The following is a 15,639-nucleotide window of genomic DNA, read 5'->3' as shown; positions in this document are numbered from 1 at the left end:
TGGCAATCATACCACATCGTCTTTTTATAAGAATATTTAATGTAAACAGAGCAAAACCTGTTATGATTCTCATCAGCCCCGAAATACATTTTAAGTGATTGTCACCATGTTGAATAGTCAAATTCTTTAGTCAGTTATTCTTATTTCAGTCTTTTTCTTTAAAACCACTTTACCATTGATTAGATCTATCTACTGTTCATTTGCATCAAAGCTATCAGACAACTTCAATATACTTTAATATTTGCCTATTATTTTGAAAACAATATAGAAAGAGAGAAACTTTAAAAGTAAAATTTAACAACATAACAGGTCTACAAAAAAGTCATCATGGTCTAAATCGTCTGATGAGTCGTTATTGGAGTTATTGTCCTTAAATGAAGATTAATACATTGTTTTGTATTATTGGCCACAACTATAGAAGATAGATAGAAATCGTTAACATTACAAATGATCAGTAAGACAAGATCAACAAAAAAGAGGTGTAAGTCATAAATAATATTCTAGCCTTCAATGTTCGAGAGTGGCCATAAATTGAAGATGCACATAGAACAAGGTGAGTGACACCAGCTCTTTAGAGCCCATATTTTATGAATTTTAAGCTTTTTGAAAAAGAATTAATTTGGGGATCCATTGTTAAAAATACAATTTTATATCTTTGATTGTTGATTGACTTTAATTTGACGTTGATTGATTTTTTTCTGATGTTTTCTGCTAAATACTTTCAGACTTTGAAGGGTAATACTGGAACCTATACTCTTTCGCTGGATGGATTAATATTCATAGTTGAAAACAAAGACAAAAAGCAGTATACTGCAATAGAGGAAGATTGTTCCAAATCAACGAATCTGATTAGCACCAGGGGTTTTATGTTGACACAAGATGTAATACCACCAGGACATAGGTATTTACTGCAGAAAAATCATTTTACTATTTAGTACAATTATTTGTTAACAATATCTACAAGTAATCTTAGATTTTTTTTGTAATGAATGAATAACTCATTCAAGAGAATTTTCAAGTAGCAAAGTTGAAATTTAATAAAAAAAAAATATTATGGGTAAAATATCGTGATTGTTGTCATGCCTACTGCATGCAGTAGCCATCAAATCAAAATTTGTTAATAATTTAAAGGAAACACCTGAAGATAAGTCAGTGATATGAATTTTCAACTTTCAGTCAAAGTCAACAAAATCTTAAAAATATGCTGTTATTTACTCCCTCGTTTCACTCCTCCAAAAATAAATTTTTTCTGAACTAGATATCGTAGAAAAAACCAAACACAGTATAGGGTTGTGCGTTCGCTACAAAATCGCATTTAATTGAACGTGTTCAACATAAATATACACAATCAGCCATACATAATGAATCAATTTTTACTATACACAAGTCGATAAGAAACGATAAGGTTACATATAATATGCGTAAATGGGGTGGGAGGGTGAGGAATAGTATACCAAACTAACATAGTCCTTACTATCTTGTAACGAGCGTCGCATTGGTCAAACACACCTCAAATCTTCCTTATATACTGACTGCCGAAATCATCCGTGCAGAAAGGAATTCAATGGGTATTACCCTATCTCATTTAAATATAGAAAGACCGTTATATGTAAAACATAGGACCGTAAAGAAATGTATTTACTTACATCTATACCATCACTTATTCTATGTAAGAAAAAATGCAGCTGATTGTATAGTATACAAATAGTATGGCTTTCTTACAGTGGCATAGCAAGACATAATTATGAGTGTTATTTTAAATAGGGGAGGGTCAGTGTTGAATGAGACACGTTTTAAGAAAATGGATGTTACATCATACAAGCATTATATATAAAAGCTACACTAGTAAATGTGCCACGCATGAAAATCGTGCGAAAATCATGCGAATATCATGTGAATTTTTCACACGGAAAACATCCTAATTGAGCTACATCCGATTATCGTGCGTAAATTTATGCATGATTCTGCATGATTCACGCATTAATTAGCATTTATGCGTTAATCATGGGTTTACAATTATGCGGTACAAGCATGTAACAAAACGTGCGAAAACGCATGTGAAGATCATGCGTTTAACAGATACTTCATATAATGCACAATTTTCGCATGATTCACACATAATTTACGCATGTAATAGCCTTCATGCCTAAATCATGCGTTTACAAAAATATGCGATACATGCATGTGAAATATGTGCGAAAACAGCAATTGAAGATCATGTGATTTACGCATACTTCATATATCGCACGATTTGCGCATGATTCACGCATGACTTTCGCACGTGCTTGGCACATTTGCCTGTGTGCAACTCTGTTCCATAAAGTTAAAAAGTCTTCCAATGTTAAGACAGTTATCAATACTGTAATTTCAGAAATTATTGTGTGTATTTATTTTTGCGATTTTTTAAACAATGAACGAAAATGCAAGATTAATTATTGCGCTTTTAGGAAAATCTGCAAATAAGATATGTATCAGATATCAGAATGCATGTTATTTTTATTGCTATATTCACCGAGTTGCATTATTTGCATTAATAAAAACCTTGAAATAATTTCTGAATTTACAGTAAATAGTTTATTACTTGTATTTTCTAGACAGCTGATATTTTTATTGACAAGAATAAACCAGAGATCTGGATACTGCGTCCAATATGTCTCATCATACATCAGTAGTAGTTCCTCGACATTGGACTACTATGGCCACAAGACAAAAAGTCATCTACCAGAGATTCCAAGGGAACTAGAATGCTTACATATACCTAGACCAATCAGATAATGTACTTTGAATTTCATATAATTTTGCATAATTGAGATTTGAATTCACCATTTTAAAATCAATAGGACTATAGATAATTTAATTGTTTGTACCCCAAAATTAAAATAATGTCATGCCATTAATTAAATTGCCATTGTTTAGGATCTACATTTTGGTGAATGCTTTGAAAAAAAACACAGAATAACTGATAATGTTGTTTTTTTCCCTTCATATCTTTCCTTAAGAAAATAATTTTCTTTAAAAAGGTTTTGAACTTGAGCTTTTATTTTTTTCATGAATACATGAACTGTGAATTCATTAATATTTGTGGGATGCTCATTTTTGTGGATTTTGTTTGTATAGATGAAACAATTTAATTATTCAACAAAATTAAAATTCCTATAGGTTTGTATGCAGAATTTGACAAAATCAGGAAAGCAAGTTTACACAAAATACAATTTTACTTCAATCCATGAAAATTGGTCTCATCCAAACTAAGTGAATCCACAGTAACCACCATATATTATATGGCAAAATATAGTTGTCCTTTCATGTCCATCACAATTTATTTTCTAACCAAATTTTTATTGGATTGTCAATTATCCATGTCTAATTTCTATAAATATTTGAATATTCATTTATTTAATGCATGCTCTGGTCAACACTTTTACATCCCAATAAAATTACTAAAAGAAGCATTCAATTTTTATAATTACATTTTTATGCTACAACCATGAAATTATGAGTTATAGCTAATTTTTCATTTGTTTTTATATTCATTGTTGTGAAGTTGTCATGAGAAGCATGTGCTGTCATGAAGGTTGAATTTTATTGAGAAATAAAATTTGATATTGTAATGCCTTGCGATTGCTTTCAGTCAATCAATAGAATGGATTCTTATATGAAACATACTTGAAATGTGATTATATTAAGATATCAGGTGATTTTTGGCTTGAAACATTGATTTGTTGAGCCTTCGACTTCTGTCGCAGAAAGCAAGACATAGGGATAGTGATCTGGCGGCCAAGGCAGCATTAACTAACTACTTAAAAGCTTAATATTTTAGAAGAAAGAAGACCTGGATGCTTCATACTTAGTATATAGATGCCTTATGTTATGAAGTTTCTGTCTGTCGTTTGTCCATTGTCCTTGACCTCATTTTCATGGTTCAGTGACTACTTGAAAAGTTAAAATTTTTTGTAATGTTAATTTCTCTCTTATTATGAGTGATAGGATAACTATATTTGGTAAATGCATACCTTGCAATGTCGTCATGCCTGTCAGACAGTTTTTACTTGACCTCAATCTCATTTCATGTATCAGTGAACAAGGTTAAGTTTTCGTGGTCAAGTCCATATCTCAGATACTATAAGCAATAGGTCTTATGGCAGGTGTCATCTGACCTTGACCTCATTTTCATTGTTCACTGGTCAAAATTAAGTTTTTGTGTTTTGTTCTGTTTTTCTAATATTACATGTATGCAACAGATCAACTATATCTGGTGTATGGAAATATTTTAGGATGTACATGTCAGTTGGCAGGTTTTTTCTTACCTTGACCTCATTTTCACAGTTCATTGCTCAATGTCAAATTTTAATACGATCGCAAAAAAATTTTGGGGTCGTATAATGCTATCACGTCGCCTTCTGCTTCGTCGTCGTCGTCCGAAGACATTTGGTTTCCGGACAATAACTTTATGTGTATGGATCTCTATGAAATTAAACAAAAGGTTCAATACCACAAAAGGAAGGTTGGGATTGTTTTTGGGGGTGATGGTTCCAACCGTTTAGGAATTAGGGGCCCAAATGGGGCCCAAAACAAGCATTTTTCTAGTTTCAGGACAATAACTTGTGTTTAAGTATTGTGATTGCCCTGAAATATGTACCACAAGTAGAAGGTTGGGATTCATTTTGGGGGTAGTTGCCCAAACCATTCAGGAATTAGGGGCCAAAAAGGGTATAAAACAAGCATTTTTTTTAATTTTCAGGCAATAACTTGTGTTTAAGTGTATATATTTTTCTTAAATTGCACCACATTTTACAAATAGAAAATTTCTTCAAATGATATTTTTTTCTATTTTTTTCGAATAGGGGGGGGAGGGGGGCAAAAAAAAAAAAATTTTTGGAAGGAGTTGCAATTTTTTTCCCTCAAGATTAAAGAAATTATAAAGATTTCTTCAAATATTATTATTTTTTTTTTTTTTTGGAAAAGGGCGGGGAGTAGAAGTTTTTATAGGGGGGTCAATTTTTTTCCCTCAAAATTTAAGAAATTGTCAATTTTCCAAAGAAAAATTGGGGGTCACAATTTATTTGGCTAATTCTTTGTATATAGTCTGAAAACAGATTTACTAATTATAGCGCAACAGCACAGTCTATTGCACAAAAGCAAGAAATCTTCAATTGAATATAAATTCAAATCATATAACCAATTTCAAGTTCTTTGACTACATTTATTCTGTGTCAGAAACCTATAAAGTGTCAAATATTTAATTACAATCCTAATTCAGACCTGTATGAAGCTTGAATATTGTGTCCATTTTTGCCCCGACTGTTCAGGGTTGGACCTCTGCGGTTGTATCCAGCTGCGCTAGGCCAAGCAGTTTATTGTGTTTTGGTCTGCTTTTCTTAAACTGTAAGCAATAGGTCAACTATATTTGATGCATGGAATGATTGTTAAGTGTACATGTCTGTCTTGCAGGGTTCATCTGACCTTGACCTCATTTTCATGGTTCATTGGTCAATATAAAGTTTTTATGATTTTGTCTGTTTCTTGTATACTACAAGCAATAGTTCCATATATTGGGTGTATGGAATGATTGTAAGGTGTACATATATTTCTTTCTTGATTTATCTGACCTTGACCTCATTTTCTTAGATCATAAATGTTAATGTGATACTTGTAGTGAAACTTTATATTTAAGACTATCAACATAAAATCAATGGTAAGCAAAGCAGGCAACACATTTCAGCGTATGCACTCTTGTCTAATTAGTAGGATCTGGGAGTTGATGACACCCAGAATGCTCATATGGAACTTGGAGAATTATAAGTTAACGTCACATAAGGCAAGATGTTTCACAAAAGAAATATTGATATAAGTATATATATATTTTTTTTTTGTTGGTCCTGGTATATATTCATGATCAGTATTGTCTTAGACCATATCTATTCAAATAATACTTGACAATTCAGTTCTATAATGATGGTTTTGAGAAAAAAAAGTAATGGAAAAGGGTATATATATTTGTGTGTGTTTTTCTAGTCTCACAGCATTATAAATGCTTTTTGTTACTTTTATACTATATGACATTCCTGATTTGTAATCAATAATATTGATATATTTACATTATGCATAATTGATTTTTATATGCTTTTAACTTACGGTTTTTAATTGTCATATATCCATGGTATTTGACCTCATTTATATGGTTCAGTGACTGCTTAAACAAATTGTTAAGTTTTTTGTTACATGAGATTGTCACTTATTGTTAGAGATACAATAACTATACATTTTGTATTGGGGATCCTTGCAAGGTCTGCATGTCTGCCAGACAATGTTCATCTGACATGATTCATTTGTCAATGTTAACTTTTAATGGTTAAGTCTGTTTTTCAGAAACTTTTTTAGCAATATGTTGATTATATGAAATGATTGCAAGGAGACTGGTCTGTCTGGCAGGATTCATCTAACCATGACCTCATTTTCGTGGATCAGCAGTCAATGTTTAGTTTTTATGATTAGGTCTGTTTCTCAGATACTATAAGCAATGATTCATATATATTTGGAGTATGGAATGGTTGTATAATATACATGTCGGTCTTACAGAATTCATTTGTCCTTGACCTCATTTTCATGGTTCAACGGTCAATGTAAAGTTTTGTGGGTTGGTCTGTTTCTCAGATACCATATGCAATGGGTTAAATATATTTGGGGTTTGTAATGATTGTAAGCTCAAGGTGTTCATGTTTGTCAGGCAGGGTATACTAACACTACAAAAGAAAAATTCTGAAAAATATTTTACAACTTTCTTGAGCAAGTTTATTAGTTTATTATTTATTAAGATATTTACATTTAAAATTTTGCATTATATTTATATATATGGAGTAAACAGAGTATATACATTTTTTATTGGTCCTGGTATATATTCTTGATCAATTGTCTTATGACGTTTTATGAGTTGGAGCCACTCCAGGTAACAGCTAGATAATAACTGGATAGTATCATAACTATATCTCATTTATGCTTGGAAATAAGTTATATAATGAGTGTTTTGATAAAAGCAGTGGTAGAAGGTATATTTTTGTGGGTTATTCCAGTCTCATAGCATTGTGAATGTTTTTGTTACTCTGTTGTTATATGACATTCCTCTTTTGTTTTCAAGAATATTTATATATTTACATTATGCATATTTATTATGTATGTTATTATTTATTGTTATATTATAATTATAAAAACATGGAATTTCAGATCTTTTTAAAAGAAACTTATATTTTGTAATATAATATGAGATAAAATTTCCATGCTTCATATTTTTGTTCCATCAGTTTTATTGGATAGATGCATCAGAACCATTCATGTTAGACAAGGTAAAGAAATGTTCTTCCAAGAATCTTCTGAATGGATCCTTTCAAAAGCACTGTTCTTTTATTTTGAATTTTGAGATGCATTAATAGTCAATTATTACCAATATGAATGCCATGTGTGCAATTTAGGCTAGAGCCTTTTGTTTTTTAATTAATATAAATAAAGATCTGAAATGTGTTGCTTTAATTCATGCTAATATCATAGTTTTGTATTATCAAATTAAATATTATACATTTATTTCCCATGCCTGAGGGAGTTATGAAGATTTGTTCACCCAAGAATATTCATATTTCACGAGGGCTCTGCCCCAGGGAAATATGATTTTTTGAGGGTGAGCAAATCTTCATATCTCCCGAGGCAAAGGGAAATGAATGTTTCATTCCACTGCCTATGCTTTGTTAACTATCAATACATTAATTATTATTTTGCATACATTTTTTTTTCTTATCCGCTTGTTTTTATAAGTTAAACTAAACATGACATACACCTTGATAAACAGTACGGATCAAAAGTTCATTATTAGTCTTTTTTTTTGTTTTATCATCTGAAATAAATTTGAATATGATAATGATTTTTGCTATCACTATTTTAAGAAGAATAAGAAGTTCAAAACGTTATGTACATTAACCGCGTGTAACGTCGCACGATGTAATCCCAACATTTCAGAGGGGAATATGATCCTCAGAAGGGAATATGAAGATTTGTTCAATGACACGTGAGATAGTCTCAACCAATCAAATATTGATTAAACTATCAATATGTATAAACAGTGGAATAATATTCATTATGCATTATTTACATTACTGTACACTTACCTGTGATAAAGTATATTTTTTATTACTTATGTTTTGGTATTTGATATTTATATTACCATAAATAAACATATATATTTTGGAAGTTGGAACATTAATTAAATTCATATAATCAGTGTTGTTCTTAATCAAAATACAGCATTACACCTAAAATGTGTATTATGAAGTTATGATAACTGCTACTAATTAAAACTCTTCTTGTTATTTCACAGTTGTATGCCCTGTCTTACCAATCCATGATTTTTAAAAGAGGTCATATTAACCAATAACTGAATATAAACAGCTAAACAGAGCAATTGAACAATTCTATACTAAAAATTTATATATATTGTGAAAAACATGAGATTTAAGGAAAAAAAATTGGTGATTAAAGGGGGGCGTACACCCTCTACATGTCCCCTGGATCTACCACAGATTGTAATGTCTTACATTTAAAACTGAATATCCTGATAAGGTTTCTCATGGATGGGGAGCATTAGCATGCGTAAGTAATAAACCGTATAAAAATCTGGCATTAATGAAAACAGTTCCCCAAACAATTTAGATTTAACCCTTATAAAGGGTTGTTTGATCTTGAACTTGTTTTTACAGATAGCACTGCCTAATGTAAAAACTGCATAAATTCACTCCAATCCCATAAATTGTCTCAAATAAAAGTTTTCTACCTTAAATATTATTGACTTATAGTAAATGAAAAATGTTTCATGACCATAACTGTATTTATATTCATCAATAAATGACCCATAATTGATAACTGATGAAAAAAAGGGGGACAATATTCCTTAACACTTCATTACCTTTGCTTTTTCACTTAACTCATGGTATAAGTTGTAAAAAGTCTTAAAAGCAGTAGGACAAACAAGAAAAAATCAACCTAAATTGATCTTGATATTGAAAGTTTATGTTTCTGTAGTCAGAAATTGAATTTCAAGTATTTTCTATTAAAGTCATACATTAAAGTCAGTTCAAACTGAGCTTTGAATTTTGTAAGTATAAGTCACATTATGATAAGATATGATTTTATTAAATACATATTGTCCATGGAGTAAATATACTTGATAGTGGGTCCCATGGATAGAAACAAGTGCCTGTGAGTCTACGGCATTTTAAAATCACATATTTGTATGTGAGATTGACCTCTAAACCATTAAATTTCTGCATTTATAAACTGATGGGTAAATCACTGTCACCAACTGATATAGTAGCTATGATACTAGGGAGTAAATTTACAAAACATAAAAAACTTAGTTAATGATCTTCGTTTTACAAACACCTGTCAGCCAAAATCAGGGGCGTAGCTACCTTCTTAATGAAGTGGAATCACAAACTAAAGGGCGAGGGGTTTGGGGCCGCCTAAGGCCCCCAGAAGGTAGATCCGCATTTATAGCGTTTCAAAACAATCACAACCGTAATAAAAATTGTACATTTTTGTTGTGGTTTTTTGGTCAACTATTTGTTTAACCTCGAGTCGAATGAAGACTTATTGTCTAAACGTTTTTTGAGCCATGAGAGCTTTTCAAATCATGGAGATTGCTAGTATGTGTATTGAGCAAAGTAGATGTATAAAAAAAAACAATAAACAAAACACAATACTTTATGTGGAGTTTCTGTTAGAATAAACATCTTTGGATACCAAAAACTTGGTGGACACATTCCCAATATTTTGCTGAACATATGGATTTAGATGTTTAAAAACTCTGTGGGTAAACTCTACATGCAAGAGAGAGATAGGAATGTCTAATTTTACGCAGTTAGGAATTCTCGAGGTTGAAATTAATGAACTTTTTCAGAGGGAATGGTACTTTGATCACGATCTTTTCATGATCTGCGTTTGTTAATTATCCAGCTAATTAACAAATGCATGTGCATTCGACCAGTTGTATGGCAATATCTAGATTATAACAGTGAAGATACATGTATTAAAAGTTTGGTGTTTCTTTCGAACAAGAATCAGCAGTTTAGTGTTCGACTCGGATAGAAAATTCATTATAAAATTGAATGACCAAATAGTCCAGTAAAACGAGTTAGAATTAATAATTTATTTAAATGCTTTTACCATCAACTATTCGTATAGCCGGCCAATATAGAAACGACTTCAAATTATCGAATCTATATACAAGATGTTTTTTTGTAAAATAAATAAAAACGTAATACATGTACTGGAAAATGTGTACTTTCTTTCTAATAACAGCAGTTCCAACTTCTCATCTATTAGTTTACGGAAACTATTGATTGATCGAATGGTTATTAATGTCCAGTAGCAAATATTACATGCACACCAGGACGGGAAAACGTGTACGTGTTGTGAAAATGAAGTATTCGTGTTGTCAAGACCTACATACTTGGTCAATTTTGAACTAGTTCGTCATTATTCCCGGATCGATACGAGTTGATGTCTTCGTTCTAATAAGATGTGTGTTTTGGGCAAAGCGGAAAATAATCATTTTCAAGTTTTTTTGTTAACCCTAAAGGGATTAGGTTGTTTTTTTGCACTCAAGGCGAGTATACGTTAAACTTATGGTGGTTGTACCGACAACTATGTAGTTTTTTTTTTTTTTTTCCTAAACAATGTCCGTAATATAAAAAGTTCCGCCATGTTTACACCAGTTGTATGTATTTATTGTACACATACATGTCTTACAGGATTAAAATTTTCGCTGCATGTGTATTCCTCTTGCTCTTATTCTTTGTGTAGTTTTTAAAATGCATACATAGAAAGACTAATTCCTATAAGTTAACTCCCCCAACTCTCTCTCTCTCTCTCTCTCTCTCTTTTTTGGTGAAAACGACGTGGATGCACGTGCTGTCATGCCTCCGGGTAGCTACGCCCCTGAAAATAAACTAGCAATAGATCAATAAAAAGATAACTCGAGTTGTAAATATGTACTAAATTAAATAGTCAATGGAAAAGGATATACTATGAAATTAAGTGCTCAAGGCACAGCCCCTCGCTCTCAATTTCATAGTATATACTATTTTATAGGATAACCGTTACGTGTGTATATGACAAAGAAAGAGGAAACTAATAGAAAAGCAAAATCCACAAACGGTCAACTGTGTCTAAGAGAGTTGGAACCTCAGTTACGGAGCTACCATTTGATTTTTATGGGGAGGGCTAGGATGAAATTTGAAAAAAAATAGGCAGGACGAGTTTTGAGTAAAAAAAAAAGGCTGGATAAACTAAAAAAAATAAAGGCAGGACTGAATACAGTGAAAATTAAAAAAAGCAGGACCGAATAGAGGGAAAAATAAAAAGGCAGGACAACATTTTTTATCCTAGTCCCCCCATAAAAATCAAATGGTAGCTCCCTTACTGAACTATTATAAATCAAAGAAGGTATGTTATTAATCATGTACCGACCGTGCAAGGGCTGTATAGCCAGTCAAGGTCGTTAAAAACTTCCATTTGTTTGTTGTTAATCATGTCAATACCGAAGCACTGACTACTGACCTGATAGAACCCATGGATACAAGCCGTACACGTGCAGTGGTATCAACCCAGTGTTGAGAAATTGAAATTATGACATAATAAATGCGGTGCGTCAAACGCCTTGTGTATTTACCTTCTTCAAAGACGCTTAAAAAAATGGAAAGTCTTTGATGTATAAATACTTGAATACTCAAGTAGCTATATGACCATAAAGGACCTAGAAGGAGTATTTCATATCCAGCTAAAGTTAACGTTGCCCGAGGGTATTGAAGCCTGCATAACTATGTACATATGTAACGTAGAATCGGATGAAGTGACATGTGCTTATTTAGTCTTTAGTCTTATGTCCTCTAATCCATAACTATGTACACATGTAACGTAGAATCGGATGAAGTGACATGTGCTTGTCTTTAGGATGAAGTGACATGTGCTTGGTTGTCTTTAGTCGTATGTCCTCTAATCCATAACTATGTATATATGTAACGTAGAATCGGATGAAGTGACATGTGCTATCGGATGAAGTGACATGTGCTTATTTGTCTTTAGTCTTATGTCCTCTAATCCATAACTATGTACATATGTAACGTAGAATCGGATGAAGTGACATGTGCTTAGTTGTCTTTAGTCTTATGTCCTCTAATCAATAACTATGTACACATGTAACGTAGAATTGGATGAAGTGACATGTGCTTGGTTGTCTTTAGTCGTATGTCCTCTAATCCATAACTATGTACATATGTAACGTAGAATCGGATGAAGTGACATGTGCTTAGTTGTCTTTAGTCTTATATGTCCTCTAATCCATAACTATGTACATATGTAACGTAGTATCAAATGAAGTGACATGTGCTTATTTGTCTTTAGTCTTATGTCCTCTAATCCATAACTATGTATATATGTAACGTAGAATCGAATGAAGTGACATTAATTATTCTTCCCTTAGTTTATTTATTTTGTATTTACATTGTATCATAGATCAAATTTATTTGTTCAGTGTAATATGTTCACTGGTGTTAATGTCTTTTGATTGAGTTAAGCCATTTCAAAATATATTTTATAGAATGTCTTTCGTTGTTGTGATGTTACACTATTGTTTCAGATAAGGGTGAAGGTTTGGTACCATTAAAACGTTAAAACCCGCTGTAATTGTTTGCACCTGTCCTAAGTCAGGAATCTGATTTCAATAGTTGTCGTTTATTGATGTGGTTCATAAGTGTTTCTCGTTTTAATATAGATTAGACGGTGTTTTTCCCGTTTGAAAGATTTTACACTAGTAATTTTTGGGGCCCTTTATAGCTTGCTGTTCGGTGTGAGCCAAGGCTCCGTGTTGAAGATCGTACTTTGACCTATAATGGTTTACTTTTATAAATTTTGACTTGGATGGAGAGTTGTCTCATTGGCACTCATACCACATCTTCTTATATCTACATATGTAACGTAGAATCGGATGGTGTGACATGTGCTTAGTTGTCTATAGTCGTATGTCCTCTAATCCATAACTATGTATATATGTAACGTAGAATCGGATGAAGTGACATGTGCTTATTTGTCTTTAGTCTTATGTCCTCTAATCCATAACTATGTATATATGTAACGTAGAATCGGATGAAGTGACATGTGCTTATTTGTCTTTAGTCTTATGTCCTCTAATCCATATTTTTGCATTTCTTTCAGAGACATTTTGATATCTTAAAAGTGGACATTGAGTTATACGAATGGGAAGTTATTGAAAATCTGCTCAGTGATCATCTTGTATCAAGAATTCGACAACTAGCAACTATGTGGACCTTCTAAAGATTTATAGATCTCTTAAAGAGGCAGGATTTAGGCGGTACGCATGTGCAGTTAACCGCTCTGACAACACCAGTAAAATACTACAATCAGAATGTGGATTTGTAAATACAAAATTTGATTTTCAGAAATACCCACTTAAATAAATGTATGATTATCTTATTCAAGTTTATCAAATGTCAGTTTCTATAAATATATTTGTCAAAGTGGAAAATGTTAAAAGTTGCAAAGTTGTTAATTAATATAATTGTTAACGAGGCTTCTAATGCTATCATCGTTAGAAATTGATTTTAGAATGTATTTCATTTTATCATAAAGTTTATTAAATTTTGCCATTTACACCGCAGATTTTTGTGTCATATATATCTACTTCTACCGCAGTATGTTTTAACCTTTAATAGATTTAGCACATTAACTCAATTGAGACAAAAAAAAATCATTAAAGTGTGACTGTCTTCTGTTGTTTTGATCCCTCAAACGAGGAAAGTTATTTTTTCATATGCACCGACGTAAGACATGAACTACTAGCTTTTGATTCAGTCCTTCCCGTCCAAGTTGACACCAATATATTTGATTTTGTTTGGCTCAACAGTACTCTCAGACGAGCAAAACAGTCATTTATTTAGTTTTAGTTTTGTGCAGAAATACATTATGCAAAAGCAAACTTTTAAACCCTTTAGATTACTGCTTCGTCATTCAATGAGAACCAGAGCATTTCACACTCTATATTACAAAATACATGTGATTTTCACCTTTTTCGTTTTCATATTTAAGGCAGACAGACAGATACCATAAACATACTAATGAATACAAAGGCCAGAATCTGAGCTTGTTTTGCTACATATGATATTAAAACTAAATTGACAGAAAAAAGATCATTTATTCAAAATCATAAAATGCAAAATATACATTTTGCAAATAAAACAATTGACATAAAAGTTCATAATTATAAATTAAAATACATAATTAATACGAAATTACATCAAATAAAATCATATCAATTAAATAAATGACAAAGAATCGCAAAGGTGGGGTGAAAAATCTGTCACAAATCCACTCTTAGGTTGAAAGAGTGGTCCACACCACCCGAGGACTCTGGCTACGTGAAAACAATTTATATATAACTTGTTATAATTTGGAATCCTGACAATCACATACACAAAAAATAACACTATATTTTTGTAAAACGTTTCAACATTGATATGAAATATTAAAAGTTCATATAATTATAAACCTACATATATTATTTTTAAATTATCTCTTCCTGATAAACATGATAAATGATGTTATCGGCAATTTGTACATTTTCCCTTTGATCTTACTTCCTCATATTTTAAAGATCGTGGATAGGACTTGATACTCGAAAATATTAGGCAATGACATCATGTACCAGTGCTGTAACGTCGCTTGTTCAAGTCCATCCGCGTCAATTTATCAATGAAATGCACGCGACTTCATTCATATAACCGAACAACTATCCCAACGCGTAAATTAAAGTAGTTTTACGAACTATTTTACTTTATAATCTCAACAACAAATATATAAAGTTATATCAAATTGCCGATAAACAGAATAATGACATTTTATTTTTTGATAATGACTTCATCAGCTCGAATATCAGCTCGCCCTAGCTGGCTCGCTTGATATTCTTGCTGATAAAGTCAGTATAAAAAACAAAAATGCCATTATTCAGTATTTAATCTTATTCCAGACAGGACCACAGCAATAAGGTTACAACAATCATCATTATTAAGTATATTTTTTGACATTTCGTCTTACATCTAGACTTTTAATAAATAGTCCCTTAATATTTTAAAACAAACAATTGTATTAGTACAGTAATTAACCAAATCCATTTTTGCCTCATTTGAGAGATCTGAAATATCTTTCCATTATCATTGTATACTGGACAACTGATAATAAAATGTTGTTCATCTTTAATCTTCAAACAAAATAAACAGTCAGGATTCTACTTCGTCAAAATTATCTCCCCATTACGCCATCTAATTTTTATAATCGTAAAAATAGAAGCCATTGCATGATGACGCGCTGTCAATTTAGCTCTTGAAAACCGATAAATTTATGCACATAGTATCATTACGATCCTTACATGCCTGTTGTATTTTAAAAGACAAATGTATCTACTAGCTATTGAGCATCATTTAATGCACTTTTATGCATTTTGTCAACTTAAAACTATTGTCTGACGGTTGTCAAGGGGAATTTTTGAAATTTCAAAAATATTTAAAAAAATTCTAATTAAATATT

General features: G+C 31.7%; 1 protein-coding gene across 1 annotated transcript in view; it reads left to right on the top strand.

Annotated features, from left to right (window-relative positions):
- LOC127715549 (calpain-15-like) overlaps window positions 1-8,266 on the top strand; it is a 47,700-nt gene extending 39,434 nt beyond the window's left edge. Inside the window, exons 12-13 of the mRNA XM_052221637.1 lie at window positions 726-901; window positions 2,595-8,266. Of these exons, the coding sequence (XP_052077597.1) occupies window positions 726-901; window positions 2,595-2,775 (357 nt within the window). The 3' untranslated portion in view covers window positions 2,776-8,266. The remainder of the gene's footprint in view (window positions 1-725; window positions 902-2,594) is intronic.
- The last annotated feature ends 7,373 nt before the right edge of the window (window positions 8,267-15,639 follow it).

Source organism: Mytilus californianus, unplaced genomic scaffold (assembly GCF_021869535.1).
Source record: "Mytilus californianus isolate M0D057914Y unplaced genomic scaffold, xbMytCali1.0.p SCAF_9, whole genome shotgun sequence".
In the NCBI taxonomy this organism is placed as follows: Eukaryota; Metazoa; Mollusca; class Bivalvia; order Mytilida; family Mytilidae; genus Mytilus; species Mytilus californianus.
Note: the sequence above shows the minus strand (reverse complement) of the source record. Positions and strands in the feature narration are given on the sequence as shown.